Source organism: Maniola hyperantus, chromosome 27 (assembly GCF_902806685.2).
Source record: "Maniola hyperantus chromosome 27, iAphHyp1.2, whole genome shotgun sequence".
NCBI lineage: Eukaryota > Metazoa > Arthropoda > Insecta > Lepidoptera > Nymphalidae > Maniola > Maniola hyperantus.
Window position 1 is genome coordinate 297,757 of NC_048562.1, and position 20,620 is coordinate 318,376.

At 39.6% G+C, this 20,620-nt stretch overlaps 1 protein-coding gene and 1 non-coding gene across 2 annotated transcripts; both read left to right on the plus strand.

Moving 5' to 3' along the window:
- Nucleotides 1–568: 568 nt before the first annotated feature.
- Nucleotides 569–19,700, plus strand: Non1 (nucleolar GTP-binding protein 1). The gene is made up of 14 exons (XM_034982662.2): nucleotides 569–726; nucleotides 811–963; nucleotides 3,550–3,671; nucleotides 6,306–6,441; nucleotides 7,381–7,482; nucleotides 9,289–9,531; nucleotides 11,321–11,478; nucleotides 12,286–12,427; nucleotides 13,268–13,448; nucleotides 14,022–14,131; nucleotides 15,650–15,768; nucleotides 16,029–16,162; nucleotides 16,860–17,011; nucleotides 19,432–19,700. The coding sequence occupies exons 1-14, from the start codon at nucleotides 679–681 to the stop codon at nucleotides 19,585–19,587; spliced, it is 1,956 nt and encodes a 651-aa protein (XP_034838553.1). The 5' UTR covers nucleotides 569–678; the 3' UTR covers nucleotides 19,588–19,700.
- Nucleotides 18,560–18,698, plus strand: LOC117994858 (small nucleolar RNA SNORA16B/SNORA16A family). The gene has a single exon (XR_004675426.1). It is a non-coding gene; the product is annotated as a small nucleolar RNA SNORA16B/SNORA16A family (small nucleolar RNA).
- Nucleotides 19,701–20,620: the final 920 nt, after the last annotated feature.

The window sequence follows — 20,620 nt, forward strand, 5'->3', positions numbered from 1 at the left end:
TTTCTCAAAACTATCATCGTGTGGGTTGATTCCATGTCGCATAAGTAGGTCCATTTATTAATGTCATTAAAATTACACCAATGTGCCCGCCATCTATTGACGTCTTTTGTAAACTGTTCTCTATTTGTTTAGCCGTGCTCGCGCTTAGGTGGCACCACAAGCGATTTTCAATTTGCGATTTTTTAATGTTCTAGAGTTGCACCCCTATGGTAGGTACAGTTGTTATAGGTAACTCAATGTTCAGATGTAAAGAAAACGAGCAGATCGATAAACACTAGGTAATTTTTATTTATATTTAAGGTGGTCTTCATACAAACAAACTAGTTTGACCCCAATTTGAAATCGAATATACCTTCTAACAACTAACCAATTTGTTAGTTGATGACAAAAAAATCTGGCCGTCCGCGTCGCGTCGTACTCGTTTAAACAAGACTTGAAAGGGCTAGAACCTAGAGCCGTACAGCCAGTTGGGAAAAAAAGACGTTAGCGACTGACAGTTGACACCACAGACCAATAACATATGTTGACACATGACTTGTAATTACCATCAATGTTATTGGTCTGTGATTACCATCTAAAATTCTTTTTCATCCAAGCTTTTTCTTTTTACACGTGCGTGATATGTGTGGTATCCAAGGACCTATAATATATTTTTAAATGTTTATAAAATAATACAAAATGAGTTTATATAATTTCAAAAAGATCGCTGTGGTCCCAACGGCCAAGGTGAATATGAATTATTTTGCAAAATAATTTGTAACAATTATTTGAAGTGTATAACCTATAAAACTGTTTTTCTTTCATTTTCAGGACTTTATCGATATAATATTATCGAAAACACAAAGGAAAACACCAACAGTTGTACATAAACACTATAAAATAACACGGATACGTGCGTTTTATATAAGAAAAGTGAAGTTTACGCAACAAAATTTTCATGATAGACTATCCCGGATTATACAGGTAATTTAGTGTTATTCCTTCTCTATTTTATTTAAGTAGGTAATTAAATACCATGCTTTTTATGTTATCAGAAGCAAATCCAAGTCAATATTAACATCACTATCCCTATTTTTATAAATTATACGAAAGTGCGTTTTATTTTCAATTAAATAATTTAACATCATCATCATCAACCGTCGATATAAATGACAAGATATGCCCAACTCCCAAGCGAACAAAATTTTTCACGGTTTTGGAACCAAATAAATCAGTGCCACCTCTTAGATACTAATGAACTACCCGTTTGAGTCGGTGCCATTTTGCTTGTTCAATAGCCCTGTCCTCACGAAGTAATATGTAAGTCAATGTCATCAACCGATAGACGTTCACAGCTGGACATAGTTCTCTTGTAGGGACTTTCACACGTCACGGTCTTGCGCGGCCTGAATCCAGCAGCTCTCTGCGACTCGACTGATGTTGTCCGTCCACCCAGTGGGTACTAGAGTAACCGACATAGCTCAAAGGGTTGCGTAGCTGAAGTGGCAATGGGCAGGGCACATAGTTCGTACAACCGATAAATAACAAATTGTTAATGTAAATGTTGAGTTGTAGATAAAGTAAGTTATAATAATATGAGCTGAACAAACTAATACCTTTATAAATACTATCTGTCCCGGCTTACTCACGAAACTCGAAACTAGTCGGGCTAACGTCGACTACACACGTGAGTAAGCCGGGACAGATAGTATTTATAATGGAAATCACTCGCGGTAGTTTAAACGCTAAAACTAATACCTATTGTAAATATGTTTTCTCAGTAAGTGAATTTTGTAATTCTTTTTAAAGAAATAAATCATTCTTTAACCTGAAGGTGCTGGAATGGCGACCTCGCACCGGAAGACGCAGCTTTGGAAGAATTTAACACTATGCAATCATTTTCATCTTTGATTATAAGTCTAAGTCAAAGTCAAATTGCTTATTCAAAGTAGATAAAAAAATTACGCTTTTTGATACTCGGTTTGCATTTGTAAGAGGATGATAATAGTGGTGATAATTTTTACGCGAACTTAAAACTAAAGCTACGAGGGTACCAAACGCGCCCAGGTCTGAGAAGAGCCCACAACAAACTCAGCTAGTAACTATCACGCGGACGAAGTCATGGGCATGAGTTACTAGCTTATAAACAAAGATGAAAATTATTGCATAATGTTAAATTCAATACTTACATTTTCGAGAAACAAAACCATAGTTGTATATTCTTTAGCACAGGGTTGATATTCAAATCTTATAGTTGTATATTATTTAGCACAGGGTTATATATTCAAATCCAGGTCAGACATCAGATTTACCGTTTAAAAAACCGGCCAAGTGCGAGTCAGGCTCACGCAACGAGGTTTCCGTACTACAGTCGTATTTTTTCGACATTTTGCACGATAATTCGAAAACTATGATGCATAAAAATAAATAAAAATCTGATTTAGAATGCACAAGTGAAGACCTTTCATATGATACCCCACTTGATATAGTTATCTTACTTCGAAAATTGAAAATACCAATTTAGTTCATAACCACAATTTTTTTTTGTGTAATGTAACCACAAATTCACGGTTTTCAGATTTTTCCCTGAATGTCTGCAATAAGACCTACCTACCTGCCAAATTTCATGATTCTAGATCAACGGGAAGTACCCTGTAGGTTTCTTGACAGACAGCCAGACAATAAAGTGATTCTATAAGGGTTCCGTTTTTCCTTTTGAGGTACGGAACCCCAAAAAGCTAAATTTCTATTATAATGGTAAAGGAAAATGTACTTGTGAAACTTGTTTACAGTTCAAAGGCAAAGTCAAATTATTTATTCAGAATAGGTAATAAATGTTACGCTTACTGCTGTCCGTCAAAATTGTTAATTTGTAAGATAATTGTATAGTGGTGATAATTAATCTATAAATATAAAATTCATTTCATTGTATTTATATACATGTATATTGTATATATTATATTATATTTTATAGTATGTACCTATTAGAGTGTATGTGTTTATATATACCTATATATATTTATATATATATATATATATATATATATTATATTTATAGCTACATTGCGACTCCCCGTCTTACAGTTCTATAAGTTCTTAAGTATGGGTTGCCTGGAAGAGATCACTTTAGTGATAAGGTCGCCCTTTGTTTTTTTAAGTGTATCCTGTATTCTTACTCTCTGTAAATCTATTAACAATAAAGTTATTTTAAATTAAATTAAATTAAATTAAATTCAAAGTCCTGACTGACTGACTTACATATCAACGTACAGCCTAAACCGCTGGTCCTAGAGACATGAAATATTGAGGGTGTGTTCTTTGTAAACAGTAGGTATCCACTAAAAAAGGATTTTTTGGAATTCCACCCCTAAGTGGGTTAAATGGGGGATGGAAGTCTGTATGAAAGTCCGTCATTTTTGAAGTTACATAGATGAAAATTGGTATTTAAGTTTACGATAAAAAATAAAAAATACATATTTCACGATTTTTGAAAACTCAACTACCAAGGAGGTCAAATAGGGGATTAACAACCATTAACAAGTTGATACTTCTAGCTCTGTATCTTTACAGGAATTTCCCAAGTTGGATGACGTCCATCCGTTCTATGCGGATCTGATGAATGTACTGTATGACAAGGACCACTACAAACTGGGGCTCGGGCAGCTGAACACTGCTAGACATCTTATAGACAAGTAAGTCATCTTACAGGAATTTCCCAAGTTGGATGACGTCCATCCGTTCTATGCGGATCTGATGAATGTACTGTATGACAAGGACCACTACAAACTGGGGCTCGGGCAGCTGAACACTGCTAGACATCTTATAGACAAGTAAGTCATCTTACAGGAATTTCCCAAGTTGGATGACGTCCACCCGTTCTATGCGGATCTGATGAATGTACTGTATGACAAGGACCACTACAAGCTGGGGCTCGGGCAGCTGAACACTGCTAGACATCTTATAGACAAGTAAGTCATCTTACAGGAATTTCCCAAGTTGGATGACGTCCACCCGTTCTATGCGGATCTGATGAATGTACTGTATGACAAGGACCACTACAAGCTGGGGCTCGGGCAGCTGAACACTGCTAGACATCTTATAGACAAGTAAGTCATCTTACAGGAATTTCCCAAGTTGGATGACGTCCACCCGTTCTATGCGGATCTGATGAATGTACTGTATGACAAGGACCACTACAAGCTGGGGCTCGGGCAGCTGAACACTGCTAGACATCTTATAGACAAGTAAGTCATCTTACAGGAATTTCCCAAGTTGGATGACGTCCACCCGTTCTATGCGGATCTGATGAATGTACTGTATGACAAGACCACTACAAGCTGGGGCTCGGGCAGCTGAACACTGCTAGACATCTTATAGACAAGTAAGTCATCTTACAGGAATTTCCCAAGTTGGATGACGTCCACCCGTTCTATGCGGATCTGATGAATGTACTGTATGACAAGGACCACTACAAACTGGGGCTCGGGCAGCTGAACACTGCTAGACATCTTATAGACAAGTAAGTCATCTTACAGGAATTTCCCAAGTTGGATGACGTCCATCCGTTCTATGCGGATCTGATGAATGTACTGTATGACAAGGACCACTACAAACTGGGGCTCGGGCAGCTGAACACTGCTAGACATCTTATAGACAAGTAAGTCATCTTACAGGAATTTCCCAAGTTGGATGACGTCCACCCGTTCTATGCGGATCTGATGAATGTACTGTATGACAAGGACCACTACAAGCTGGGGCTCGGGCAGCTGAACACTGCTAGACATCTTATAGACAAGTAAGTCATCTTACAGGAATTTCCCAAGTTGGATGACATCCACCCGTTCTATGCGGATCTGATGAATGTACTGTATGACAAGGACCACTACAAGCTGGGGCTCGGGCAGCTGAACACTGCTAGACATCTTATAGACAAGTAAGTCATCTTACAGGAATTTCCCAAGTTGGATGACGTCCACCCGTTCTATGCGGATCTGATGAATGTACTGTATGACAAGGACCACTACAAGCTGGGGCTCGGGCAGCTGAACACTGCTAGACATCTTATAGACAAGTAAGTCATCTTACAGGAATTTCCCAAGTTGGATGACGTCCACCCGTTCTATGCGGATCTGATGAATGTACTGTATGACAAGACCACTACAAGCTGGGGCTCGGGCAGCTGAACACTGCTAGACATCTTATAGACAAGTAAGTCATCTTACAGGAATTTCGTATGTTGGATGAAGGTTAAACTTAGTATCCTTTAGCACAAAGGGGAAGGAGGAGAGGGGGGTATCCCCTAACCCCCGACACCGCTACAATGACAAGGTGCACCGTTTTTTTTTTCTATGAATTTTTAAAAAATTTAGTTTGAAGTTATGTTTTTGTATATTTTTTTGAAATCATGAACCTGATTTCAATAGTACAAATAAACTTTTTATCTACTGAAAAAAAATATTTTTTAGTATTATTTTCTACACAAGTGTGTTGAAAAACGTCGTATAATACACGTGTGTATTATAGACTGATGATTACATATTGTATTATATAGAGTATTGATGATTACCGTCCTCGGCTATCTTAAGACTCATTTTAGAGTATTTGCATACTCTTCTTACTAATGTAATATGAAAAGGACAGATGTTAAACCCGTGATTTTAGCGCACAGTCGCGAGCCTACTAGTGTAGTCTAGCCTAGTGTGCACTGAAATTTAGAGTTTTTAAATGTTAAGTTCATGTTAGCATTGGGGCCGATTCTCTTGTACACAATCTCTAAACGAAACTAAATTAACAGGTCTAAATCTAGTGCTATCCTTTTCCGCAAGCAATTAGTCTAGCCTAGTGTGCACTGAAATTTAGAGTTTTTAAATGTTAAGTTCATGTTAGCATTGGGGCCGATTCTCTTGTACACAATCTCTAAACGAAACTAAATTAACAGGTCTAAATCTAGTGCTATCCTTTTCCGCAAGCAATTAGTCTAGCCTAGTGTGCACTGAAATTTAGAGTTTTTAAATGTTAAGTTCATGTTAGCATTGGGGCCGATTCTCTTGTACACAATCTCTAAACTAAACTAAATTAATAGGTCTAAATCTAGTGCTATCCTTTTCCGCAAGCAAATATTATGACAGTGATAGCAATCGATTTAGACGTGTCATTTTAGTTTAGTTTAGATATTTTGTACAAAGGAATTAGCCACATTGTTAAAAAGAAAAGGATGCACATACTCTAAATTTAGTTTAGAGAAAGACAACGGAATCGGTGCCAATGGCGCCTCAGCGGTAATCACCAACATTACACACTTGTACCACAATGTAGTATTATCTCAGTGTGGCGAAGGACTACGTGCGCCTGCTCAAGTTCGGCGACTCGCTGTACCGATGCAAGCAGCTGAAGAGGGCGGCACTGGGACGCATGGCCACCATCATGAAGAGGCAGGCAGCCAATCTGACCTATCTAGAACAGGTAACAGATATGAATGGATGAATGAATGAATATACTTTTATTATACACCACATACAAAACAAAACGTAGCAAAAAATATGTATATTCCGCGACAGGACCAAATGGCAAACGGGGTATGAGGCGGGCGGTTGGCGTGAACAATGATGATGATGATTATTCCATTTTAATAAAGATACTGAAGATTTAGAAGAGTAAGATAGATTTAGATGATTAATAATTTATAATAGTTATGTATGTATTACTGAAATAGTTATTTACTATGTTGATTAATCTATATATATAAAAGGAAAAGGTGACTGACTGACTGACTGACTGACTGATCTATCAACGCACAGCTCAAACTACTGGACGGATCGGGCTGAAATTTGGCATGCAGATAGCTATTATGACGTAGGCATCCGCTAAGAAAGGATTTTTAAAAATTCAACCCCTAAGGGGGTGAAATAGGGGTTTCAAATTTGTGTAGTTCACGCGGACGAAGTCGCGAGCGTAAGCTAGTTATATTATATATTATACTACTATACAAGTTTCTCTGTATTGCTTGTAAGTAAGTACTATCCAACACACCTAGTTTCTCCTTTCACCAAAGGTTGCCTGGTAGAGATTGCTCTGAGCAATAAGGCCTCCTTCGCATACAATTGTTTTTTTGTTTTAGTTTTTAGTTTCTTTGTTTTTTTTGTCAAGTCTATTATATTTTGTGTGCAATAAAGTATTTGTATCTTTCTCAGCCTCAATAGCTCAACAGGTAAAGGAGTGGACTGAAAACCGAAAGGTCGACGGTTCAAACCCCGCCCGTTGCCTATTGTCGTACCTACTCCTAGCACAAGCTTTACGCTTAGTTGGAGGGGAAAGGGGAATATTAGTCATTTAACATGGCTAATATTCTTTTTAAAAGAAAAATAAAAAATCTTTCTATCTATGGTGGTGTTTTATCGACAGGTGCGGCAACACTTGGCGCGTCTGCCTTCCATAGACCCCTACACGCGCACCATCATCATCTGCGGCTTCCCCAACGTGGGCAAGTCGAGCTTCATCAACAAGGTCAGTTAACTCATAAATGGCCGAGGAGACCAACCATCTCCCATACATCGTTGGGCCCAGAAATTGATGAGACATTACAAGTTCCAAATTAGTGTGATTTGTTAGATAAAAATGTCTTCTTTATACTGCTTTAGTTTCAGTTTGAGTGACAATTGCATAATCAAAAAACTGTCATGCCAAAAAAGTGCAGGCCGCTTCTCGAGACATGCCGCACTTAACGATATCATACGCCGGTCCCTTGCCACCGTCAACGTGCCAAGTCTACTTGAGCTGACTGGTATTGCAAGAGACGATGGCAAGAGACCGGACGGTATGAGTTTGATTCCATGGAAGGTGGGCCGGGTGCTGGTATGGGATGCAACCTGTTCAGACACGTTGGCCCCTTCCCATCTACATGGAACCAACAACAGAGCTGGTGCAGCATGTGAAGGGGCTGAAAAAGCCAAAACATGCAAATACAGGGGTCTAGGCTCCGAATATGAATTTGTCCCATTCGGTGTCGAGACCCTTGGTCCGTGGGGTCCTAGCGCTATTAGACTTTTTAAGGAAATAGCAAAAAGGTTAGTCGACATCACAGGAGACCGAAGAGCTGGCAGCTACCTCGGGCAAAGAATTAGCCTAGCTATCCAAAGGGGGAACGCTGCCAGTATCTTCGGAACCTTGCCTAAAGGGACTCCTTTTAATAATATATTTTAGTTATAATATTATAATTTTTAAGGTTTTAGTTTTAGTTTAAATTATTAATTAGTTTATAATCAAAATATATGGGCTCAAATCCATGGTTAGGTTGTGGAAGATAACAGTCATGTTAATTGAAAAACATTTTTGCAATTATTATCAATCAAGTAATTATAATTAGACGACTAGTGAATCGTTTAGAATGGTTTTCTTTCAGTACATAAATTAATACGAAATCCTATTGTACACCATCCCACTATACAATTACAGTAATAATCTCGACAAAAACAGACATATCCGTTAACGTTTTCAATATTTAACAACTAAATTCAAATTATTTTTAGTGATTTTGGCTTATCTTCTAAATATATAAAAGGAAAAGGTGACTGACTGACTGACTGATCTATCAAAGCACAGCTCAAACTACTGGATGGATTAGGCTGAAATTTGGCATGCAGATAGCTTTTATGACATAGGCATCCGCTAAGAAAGGATTTTTGAAAATTAGACCCCTAAGGGGGTGAAATAGGGGTTTGAAATTTATGTAGTCCACGCGGACGAAGTCGCGAGCATAAGCTAGTCATAAAATAAACGATTTTTTCCAACAGTTTTTTTTTCCTGTAACAAGACTGGGCCCAAAACTGGTCTGTCTCCTTTACAACCGACAAAATCGAAACTCGAATGAGACCTAGAACGGACTGCGCATTTTATAACGTCATTGCGAGTTGTCGTAAAAACAAAAAAAAAAACACTTAAAGGAGATCCCCCGTGAACGGGCCCTCTTTTGTGGCGTCGTGTCAAAACTTAAATTGATTTTTTTTTAAATGTGTTATTTTTTACGATTATGTTTTATAACGACTTTTTTTCACTCTATTATTGAAAATATCCACTATTACAGTTAGAATCGTAAACATGCATTCATTTTGAAGAAGTATTAATTAAATATAACCTCAACATCAGCAATATAAAAAATAAGATTTCTTTATAACCAGGGTGAATAAATAGAAATAGTTTGCAGAATATAAAGAGTTAATTATTTGTCTACAAAATAAAATTAAAACCATGGTGACATTTCAATTATATTAGGGGGGCCCAAAGCTCCTAAGAAAATGGGCAATCTCTTTTCAGATTACCAGAGCAGACGTAGAGGTCCAGCCCTACGCGTTCACAACGAAGAGTCTATACGTGGGTCACATGGACTACAAGTACTTGAGGTGGCAAGTGATCGACACCCCGGGCATCCTGGACCACCCGTTGGAGGAGAGGAACGTGATAGAGATGCAGGCGGTGACAGCCCTGGCGCATCTCAGGGCTGCCGTGCTCTACTTCATAGACCCGTCTGAGCAGTGCGGCCACAGTATTGAGGAGCAGGTAATTACTTAGTGACACCCGGGCATCCTGGACCACCTGTTGGAGGAGAGGAACGTGATAGAGATGCAGGCGGTGACAGCCCTGGCGCATCTCAGGGCTGCCGTGCTCTACTTCATAGACCCGTCTGAGCAGTGCGGCCACAGTATTGAGGAGCAGGTAATTACTTAGTGACACCCCGGGCATCCTGGACCACCTGTTGGAGGAGAGGAACGTGATAGAGATGCAGGCGGTGACAGCCCTGGCGCATCTCAGGGCTGCCGTGCTCTACTTCATAGACCCGTCTGAGCAGTGCGGCCACAGTATTGAGGAGCAGGTAATTACTTAGTGACACCCCGGGCATCCTGGACCACCTGTTGGAGGAGAGGAACGTGATAGAGATGCAGGCGGTGACAGCCCTGGCGCATCTCAGGGCTGCCGTGCTCTACTTCATAGACCCGTCTGAGCAGTGCGGCCACAGTATTGAGGAGCAGGTAATTACTTAGTGACACCCCGGGCATCCTGGACCACCTGTTGGAGGAGAGGAACGTGATAGAGATGCAGGCGGTGACAGCCCTGGCGCATCTCAGGGCTGCCGTGCTCTACTTCATAGACCCGTCTGAGCAGTGCGGCCACAGTATTGAGGAGCAGGTAATTACTTAGTGACACCCCGGGCATCCTGGACCACCTGTTGGAGGAGAGGAACGTGATAGAGATGCAGGCGGTGACAGCCCTGGCGCATCTCAGGGCTGCCGTGCTCTACTTCATAGACCTGTCTGAGCAGTGCGGCCACAGTATTGAGGAGCAGGTAATTACTTAGTGACACCCCGGGCATCCTGGACCACCTGTTGGAGGAGAGGAACGTGATAGAGATGCAGGCGGTGACAGCCCTGGCGCATCTCAGGGCTGCCGTGCTCTACTTCATAGACCCGTCTGAGCAGTGCGGCCACAGTATTGAGGAGCAGGTCATTTTTTTTATTGTTCCATACCTTTTTAGGGTTCCGTACCTTAAAAGGAGAAACGGAACCCTTATAGGATCACTTTGTTGTTCGTCTGTCTGTCAACAAACCTACAGGGTACTTCCCGTTGACCTAGAATCATGAAATTTGGCAGGTAGGTAGGTCTTATAGCTGGCTTTAGGAGAAAAATCTGACAACCGTGAATTTGTGGTTACATCACACAAAAAAAAATTAAATTGTGGTCATGAATTATTAAATGGGGTATCATATGAAAGGTCTTCACTTGTACATTCTAAAACAGATTTTTATTTATTTTTATGCATCATAGTTTTTGAATTATCGTACAAAATGTCGAAAAAATACGACTGTTGTACGGAAACCTCGTTGTGCGAGCCTGACTCGCACTTGGCCGGTTTTTTAAAATAGAGATAGCGAGCAAACGTGCAGGCGGGTCACCTGATGTTAAGTGATTACCGCCGCCCATGAACATTTGCAGCACCAGAGGAACCGCCGATGCGTTGCCGGCCTTTCAGAAATTTGTTGGTCCGCCCCTTGAATAACCCCATGTTGTAATCCGACTCGTCTGATGTTGTCCAACGCTGCGTCTTGCGGTGCGAGGTAAAACCGATAGACGTGGGGGTCCCAAGGTGCTGGAATGACTTTGGAATCCCAACGTCTATCTGTTTTGGAACCACTTCAGCTTCGCAACCCGTTGAGCTATGTCGGTTACTCTAGATCTGCTACCAATCTCCTCATGTCTGATTTGATCACGTAGAGAAACTCCGCACATAGCTCTCTCCATCGCCCGCTGAGTGACTCCGAGCTTATTTGAGCTTTTTGTTTTTTTTTTTTAGATTTCCCTGTTCGACAGCATCAGGCCTTTGTTCTCTAACAAGCCTTTGATAGTGGTCCTCAACAAAATGGACGTGGTGAAGCCCGAGGAGTTGGCGCCCAACAAGCGCGCGCTCGTTGAGGAGTTGGAGGCAAACTGCGCTAAGGGGAACCTCGTCAAGTGAGTGGACCCTACATATACCGACCCCCGACTATAGTCGAATTTTTAATGAGGCAGTTTCCAGGCAATGTTTGATAAAATTTTCATAGATGGCGCTGAATACTATCACCACTAAAGATAAAAAATAATACCTATATCTATATGATCTATGCTTTAAATCTTAAAATTTAAATCCGATGCGAAATTAATTAATTACTTCTCTTATAGTTCACAGATTTTGTGGGGAAGAAACTTAAGGAAAATTGCAGTGCACGCTAGCTGTTACTCTTCATCTATGTCATTGATTGACACGACCTAAACATTAAAGCATAGAGCATATAGATATAGGTATCATTTTTCATCTTTAGTGGTGGTAGTATTCAGCGCCATCTATGAAAGTTTTATCGAACGTTGCCTTGAAACTTCCTCATTTTTAACATTAGCTAATGTCAAATCGTAAAATAGTAATTTTCAATATTATTATAGTAATACCATATTTAAGATAATAGTGATGTATGTGGTTCAGTTGTGTCATGTGAATGAGTCAATGAACCAGTTCTTGCTTCTCTAAACTATGTATTATATTGAGCTCACACAAGCAGAGTAAAATGCAGTATAAAACTAGTAAATAATCCTACTAATATTATAAATGTGAAAGTGTGGATGTTTGGATGTTTGTTAGTCAATCACGCAAAAACGGCTGAACGGATTTGGATGAAATTTGGAATGGAGATAGATTATACCCTGGATTAACACTGATTGAAGGACAAACCAACAAGCAAACACACTTTCGCATTTATAATAAGGGTACTGATGTTAATTTTGCAGTGCGGACACAAACTCCGAGCTCCGCACCGTGCCCGTGATGAGGATGTCGACGGTGACGGAGGAGGGGGTCCAGGAGGTGAAGATCGAGGCCTGCGAGCGGCTGCTGGGCCACAGGGTCACCGAGAAGATGCGCACCAAGAAGGTGAGCACCTTCACACGCCGCCGAGAACATTATGGAGAACTCTCAGGCATGCAGGCTTCCTCAATGTCTTCCTTCACCGTTAAAGCGACTGATATCTAAGACAAAGTCTTCGTTCGCGTGGGTTTAGGTTTTTAAAAATCCTGTGGGAACTTTTTTTATTTTCCGGGATAAAAAGTGGTCCCTCTTCAGGTCTTACTATACCCATGCGAAAAATCACGTCGATCCGTTGCGACGTGATTGAAGGACAAACCAACAAACTAACATACTTTCACATTTATAATAGGGGTAGTGATTGCTCAAAACGCACATAGCACCGAAAAGTTAGAGGTGCGTGCCCGGGATCGAACCCCCACCTCTGATTTGGAGACTGATGATTATCTGCATCTTTTTCTTTTTAATATTGCTAAAACGAGACTGAACATGAATTTTAGTGCACGCTACAAATATAAACAATAGGCACGAGGTTTGACAGCTCTAAATTAAATATAAAACTATCAAACAGTCTCAAACAGTATCTGTCCTTTTCGTATCACATTGGTAAGAAGAGGATGCGAATACTCTAAAACTTAGTTGTGCTCAGAATCAGTACAGTACGCGCCAGAAACGGTACATCGACCTTTAGAAAGAGATGAGTTGAGAGAGATCGACCTTTAGAGTGAGTGAGAGAGCGGTTTTGTAGGGCATTGTCTCTGTCGTTGAGACCGACAAAACGTCATAGGTATGAGTGACAGAGGCAACGCTCTACAAAGCCGAAATGTCATTCTAAAGGTCGGTGTACATTATTTTCTGCTGCGTATACGGTACCAATGTTTTGAATTAAAAATTTATTTTTGATCTCAGGTGGACGGAATCCTCAACCGTCTCCACGTGGCAGTGCCATCCCCCAGGGACAACAAGGTGCGACCCCCCGTGTTGCCCCCGGGGGTCCTGGAGAAGCAGCAGAAGAGAGCGGAGAGAGAGTCGCGGAAACGCAAGCTGGAGAGAGAGATCGAGCTCGAGCAGGGAGACGACTATGTGCTGGGTAAGTGTCATAATATTATAGTTAAAGATCTTTAATAGGTGCATGCTAATAGGCAGAATTTAGCGAGTCAAGCTCGCGCAACGAGGGTTCTGTACTACAGTCGTATTTTTTCTACATTTTGGACGATAATTCAAAAACTATGATGCATAAAAATAAATAAAAACCTGTTTTAGAATCCACAGGTGAAGCCCTTTCATATGATACCCCACTTGATATAGTTATCTCACTTCGAAAATTGAAAATACTAATGTACTAAAATGTAAAATGTAATACTGAAGTTCATGACCACAATTTTTTTTTTGTGTCACGTAACCACAAACTCACGGTTTTCAGATTTTTCCCCTCATGTCTGCTATAAGACCTACCTACCTGCCAAATTTCATGATTCTAGGTCAACGGGAAGTACCCTGTAGGTTTCTTGACAGACAGACAGACAACAAAGTGATCCTCTAAGGGTTCCGTTTTTCCTTTTAAGGTACGGAACCCTAAAAAACGAATTTTTTTTTAACTTTTTTTTAAGACGCAAGAGTTTTTCCCTGTTTATTGAAATTGATAAATGATGTTCCATTCCAGACCTCCAGAAGAACTACGCGGATATCGCGGAGGAGGAACGCCACGATCCCATCCCGGAGTTCTGGGAGGGACACAACATTGCGGACTACATCGACCCGGACATATTCGACGTAAGGACCATTTTATATACTTAAGTTTTTAAAAACCCGGAAAAAATCCTACATTTTGTAAAATTTCACGATACATTGCAAATAAAACATCCGAGTGATGCTAGAGGTCAACGAACGTTCCGTAAATAGGTCACTCGGAGTCAATGCCACGTAGTAGGCGGGGCATTGACCCGAGTTTTGTACGCTATACAGTGCGGGTTTGATAAATACTAAATCACTGAAACTACAAAATGAGGCAAATGGTTATTGGTTATTGGATTGTGTTTAGGTAGTATAATAATAACGCTAAGTTTTTGCCATAGAGATATATAGAGTTGCCCTAATGTCCTATAGAAAATAGCGGATCGGAAACTAGCTCAAGCTTATCGAAATTTTCATAAGTGTGTAAGAGACAACACTACATTTCAACATAACTATAAAAACAGCTTAATTCGCCATTTGCTGTGCCAGGTAAGTACTTGTTTTTCTTGTAAATAAATGACCTAATGTTTTGTTATGAGCTGATTAGCTGATACTATGAACAAGCGCCGCCATTTTCTGTGCTAAAAAATACACGGTAAAAACGTAGGTATTTTCTCTCTATTAGTTTTTTTATTTTTTATAAAGAATATTAGCCATGTTAAATGACTAATATTCCCCTTTCCTCTCCAACTAAGCGTCAGGCTTGTGCTAGGATTAGGTACGACAATAGTGCAACGGGCGGGATTTGAACCGTCGACCTTTCGGTTGTCAGTCCACTCCTATACCGGTTGAGCTATTGAGGCTCTTGTAAATGTAAATACTCTAAGGTTTTTGTTAGCGTTCTGGTTATACCCGGTATACATGGAGTATAGATATTTTACAATGATTTTTATAATTTTTAGGGTTCCGTACCTTAAAAGGAAAAACGGAACCCTTATAGGATCACTTTGTTGTCTGTCTGTCTGTCAATAAACCTACAGGGTACTTCCCGTTGACCTAGAATCATGAAATTTGGCAGGTAGGTAGGTCTTATAGCAGACATTAGGGGAAAAATCCGAAAACCGTGAATTTGTGGTTACATCACACAAAAAAAATTGTAGTCATGAACTAATAATTAGTATTTTCAATTTTCGAAGTGAGATAACTATATCAAGTGGGGTACCATATGAAAGGTCTTCACCTGTACATTTTAAAACAGATTTTTATTTATTTTTATGCATCATAGTTTTTGAATTATCGTGCAAAATGCCGAAAAAATACTACTGTAGTACGGAGCCCCCATTGCGCGAGCCTGACTCGCACTTGGCCGGTTTTTTTTGTGTTTATACCTACACTTCAAGGAAATTACTAAACAGTCAAGTTACTTATTAAACAGTCGCTTCAGTATTGAGTTAACATACATATCACCAATTTCGTCACTGGCAGCAGGCGAGACCGTGGCCGAGTGGTCAAGGCATCGGGCGCGAACCCAGAAGATGCAGGTTCGATTCCTGCCGGTTACGCAATTTTTGGTATGTATTTAAAATTATTTAATGATTTTTATTCCATTTGTTCCAGAAACTGGCTGAACTGGAGAAGGAGGAGGAGGCGAGGATGGCGGGCGGGCTGTACGCAGTGCCCAAGATCGAGCTGGACGAGACCATGAAGGAGATCCGAGAACTGGCCAGGCAGATACGGTAAAAAAAATGTCACTACTAGATGGCGTTAACAGTCGCTTCGGAACTGAGTGAACATAAAAATAAAATAAAATAAAAATGTCTTATAGCATGCATGTTCAACTCATCGCCGACTCACTACAGAGCACGGATTTCCTTTCAGAGTGAGAAGGGTTTAAAAAAAAACACTAAAAAAAATAGAAATTTTATGCGGCAATAAACAATAGCACGGGGATTTTGATTATAATATGTAGATATTAATTTCAATTTTTTTTGTTCAGTAATAAGAAGGCAGTCCTCAAGGACGAGTCTCGTCTCGTCAAGCAATCGACGAAACCCGTCATGCCGAGAACCAGCCGCGCGCGGGACCGCGGCCGCTCCACCACCAAACTCAGAGACGAGATGGAGAAACTTGGTAAGATTTTGATTTTAAAAATTTGACACTCTTACCATGTACATCTCCCGCTACTAGTGCCGAGTTCATTAGCGTGAGAAAAAAATCGGAGAACTTGGTAAGATTTTTACAAGTTTGACGGTCTCTAACTTTTACATCCTCCCGCTAATAGTGCAGCTTTTATTAGCGAGAGGTAAAGACTCAATGACGAGATGGAGAAACTTCGTAAGATTTTTACAAGTTTGACGCTCTGAACATGTACTCCTCCCGCTACTAGTGCAGCGTTCATTAGCAAGTGATCAAAACTCAAAAAACGAGGTGGAGAACTTGGTACGATTTCGGTTTTTTATGAATTTCATATTATCAAGGACAAAAGTAGTATTATGGCCCATTTCCTATGTTCATTTGTGTAACAATGTATCAATATTACGTATTTATTCATGTGTGGGCGTGTATAATTACTATATTATTTTATTTGTTAACTTTTGGCTGAATAAAGGATATTTTATTTTATTTTATTATAAAGGCACACAAAACAGGTTTCAGCTATAAATGGTCCAAATAAAAATAAAAAACAATAGATTAAGATCTAAGCGGTCACCCTTAATATGTGTACACAACAATTCTTAAATAAATAAATGCACTAACTAACTGATAAGATACAATTTATAAAAACACAGAAAAAAGAAATACAAGATATTGATTTATTTATTCCCAGGTGTGGACATGTCGGACACAAAGCAGGCCAACTTCACGAAGACGCGATCGCGGTCGCGCTCGCAGTCCGCGACAGTCGCGAAGCGCGCGCGGGTCGCGTCGCGCTCCGTCAGCAGGCCGGCCCGAGACGAACAAGGAGTCAAAGATGTCGCTGTGAGTATTGCCCTTTTGGCCGAATTGGGTATTTTTCTACTTTTGAATTTGATAACTATTTTTACTTTATTATAAACTAGGATAAAAATAATGACGTACGCTGAAAAATTATTGAAATCCAACAAAGATTTACAAAATTACAGGCATTTTAATTTTGTAGTGGGAGGGTCTTCTATTCCTTTCTCGCAAGACGAAAATTTGTATGAAACCGCACAAAGCTACTATGGCATTAGAGGTGTGACGTCAAACTGCTGTATCGCTATCTCTGTCTAATCAGAAATATTTAAATGCTTATAACTTTTGTTATTTAATCGATTTAATTAGTTTTACAGTTTACTTCATTATTTTTATTCTAGCTTCTAATTAAGTAATAAAAAAATTGGAGTCAAATACCCAATTTCGGCCACGCGGCCAATCTCAGGGGAACCGTGCATACCTGTCCTGTACTGTCATACAGGATGTAACCAGAACGCTGGCAAAAACGAAGACAGCTGATAGTACTGATGATTACTGGTATGAAACTACAAAAAATATGCCAAAAAATCTATATTTTGTAAAAATTCACGGTAATATTGCAAATAAAACATCTGACTGACGCTAGAGGTCAACGAACGTTGCGTAAGTAGGCCACTCGAAGTCATTGCCGCGTTGTAGGCGGGGCATTGACCCGAGTTTTGCACGGTATACATTGCGAGTTTCAAAAATACTAAAACTACAAAATGAGGCAAAGTTTTTGCTAGCATTCTGGTTACACCCTGTATAGACTAGCCACTACTCTGGTCAGGGAAACGAGTTAATAGGGAAGTAAGATAGTAGAAACCGCATGTCATTATACTGTATTCGCGGAGAGAAGTTAATATAGGGTTACTATTATTTATCTATGTAAACAGAATTATGTAGTATATTATAGAGATATGTATATGGGTATATATAATTATATTTATTTGTGTATTATTTGAATGTACTGTGTATGTAGTCTAATTTATAATAATAACTAGGGCCATTTTCGGCTGCCGCACCAACCCGTGCTTTCGTGATTCCTTTCGTCAAAGGTTGCCTGGAAGAGATCGCTTTAGCGATAAGGCCGCCTTTGCATGCTACATCTATTAGAATAAGATCCTGTATTGTGTTTTTTCAATGTTTACTTTGTGTTGTGTGCAATAAAGTGTCAATAAATAAATAATAAATAAATAGGGCTCTCTCCGTTACGTAATCCCATACAAATGATAAAGATAAAAAAAACTGGGGAAAAAAGATAAAAATAACCATTTTGGCATTTTGAGACACCAACCAATCACAAACCAACCTATGTTTTCCGTACTACTCTAGGATCTATGTTCTCAATATTATAAGTATAGTCCGTGCAAAATGACACCTCACGCGCCATTTTAACTCTATGGGTCAACTGTCATGTCAAAACTCAAAAGTACGGTTCATCTTTACTAAAATCGTACTTTTGATATGAAATTTGACATAAAAAGTTAAAGTGGCGCGTGAGGAGTTCAATTTAGCGCGATATATCACGCTTGCTGCGCTCGCACTGCAGTAGGATGGCCCCATCGAAGCTGAATGTAGTTAACATACTACGTGTCAGTCAAAGCGCGGCCGAAAGCAAACTTTTGTCGTTATGGTCGCACCATGGTGCCCTTTATACACCATTGTGCATTTACCCACGATAAAAACAACCATTCAAAACATCGTAATAATTAGGTTATTTGTATATGCTTTGCCTTTGATTTAATATCTTTGCACAAAACGTATTAAAAACTAATGAAAATCTAAAAATAATGAAATTTTCCCAAATACGCGAATTAGATTTTTTAAATCCATTTTTGTTCACATTTTTTAATTCCAAAAATATGTGGGATTATAAAAATTCTGAACTATTTTTTTCCTTTATTATTTTGTTGAAACCAAAATTTATTTACAGTACGCGGCCGAAAGTGATGACCTTTAGAAGGAGATAGCAGATTTGTAGAGCACTGTCCCTGTCGTTGAGACCGACAAAACGTCATATAGGTATGAGTGACAGAGACAACGCTCTACAAAGCCGAAATGTCATTCTAAAGGCCGATGTACATTATTTTCGACTGCGTACTGTACCTACTTTCTACCTCCATCCAACTTTTTCTTTTGTTTTGACTTTTTGTTTTTGAAAGAAATATACATAGTGGCTGGTGCCATACAATTTGAGAAAGGTCTCGCCATATTTGCGCTAATGCGTCAACTGTCATGTCAAAAGTATAGTTTTAGTCCTTAATCTAAGGTTAAACTGTACTTTTGACATGATAATTGGCAAATTTGGTAAGTACTCTCTCAAAAGTTATGCATTATATTCATTGTAATACGTCAAGTACCTAACCTAAAATCGAAAACTATAAACGAACCTGTGGCTGACATTTCCCCATTATTCTCCACAGATGCGGAAGCGCGCGAAGAATCTTGCTCACGTGGCCATCGCGAAGAAGACGAAGAAGATGGGTCTCAAGGGAGAAGCCGACCGCTTCATCGGCACCAAGAAACCCAAGCATTTGTTCTCCGGCAAGCGCGGGGTCGGCAAGACGGACCGCCGGTAGTGTGCGATTATCTTTATGTGGAAAGTGCACTTTTATGTTCAACGATAGAGTTATATATATGTACTATCTTTATATACCAATTTGTTTGAAATAAAATATATTTTATCATTTAACTTGCGTTTTTTTGTAACTAACATTAAATAACATTCCTAGTGAGAGTTGGTAAAAATCAAGCCTAGAAAAGGTATAGCACATAACTGAGGAGGCTCCTGGGGTAGTGGCGCGGTGCGGGAGGGTGACATCATTACGCATTGTACCGTCATTTTTCGCCTTCTGTACAGCATGACGTTAATAATTAAAATTAACTTAAATTACTAGTTTTGTTTTATTACCTCAACTTTTAGTACTGAAAGTACTTCTTTCAATGTATTAAATAATAAATAATGCGGCCGAACTAAGAATAAGACTGAATTTCTGCCATATTGCGACGTGTACCTATGTAATATGTACGAATTGACAGTTTAAACGTAGCATGTTCATATTAGCTGTAACATAAAAATGCAACTCCTCAATATATCGAAGTAGGTTGCCTGCACATCGGATTGAAAGAGAGGTGATGCAAAATTATGTAGGTTAGGTAGTTAAGCAATAAGATTTAAACAATAGTATGTAAGATTTATTTATTAGTATTGTTAGTCCATAAGCGAGAGTAGATCATAAGACGGCTCTCAATAAACATCTTTCACCGTTGCCGCATTTAATTATTACCATACGGCCACAACATATCTCATGGCGACCCCTGCCAGTCGGTGCATGCCTAATCTAAGTGCGTGCACCGGCTGGGCACCGATCAAGAAGAAGAAGAAACTAATTCCACGTCCTGTATTAAAAATCAAGAAACACTAATATCAAGAAACAAGCCAAAAAAAATGAATCCATAATGAACAGAAGACAATCTCAAGCTTCATTGATCGGCCCAGCATCATCGTGCGTCCAGGGTTATCCCGGCCACAACTAGGAGGTGTCCAGGGTATTCCCGGCCCAGTTCGAGGAGTCCAGGGTTTTCCCGGCCCACTAAGATGCAGTAAAGAAG

Coding starts and splice junctions, on each gene's coding strand:
- Non1 (XM_034982662.2), top strand. CDS start 679: ATGAGTTTATATAATTTCAAAAAGATCGCTGTGGTCCCAACGGCCAAG. Junction 15,769..16,028: donor GAACTGGCCAGGCAGATACG/GTAAAAAAAATG, acceptor TTTTTTGTTCAG/TAATAAGAAGGCAGTCCTCA. Junction 17,012..19,431: donor AAGGAGTCAAAGATGTCGCT/GTGAGTATTGCC, acceptor TATTCTCCACAG/ATGCGGAAGCGCGCGAAGAA.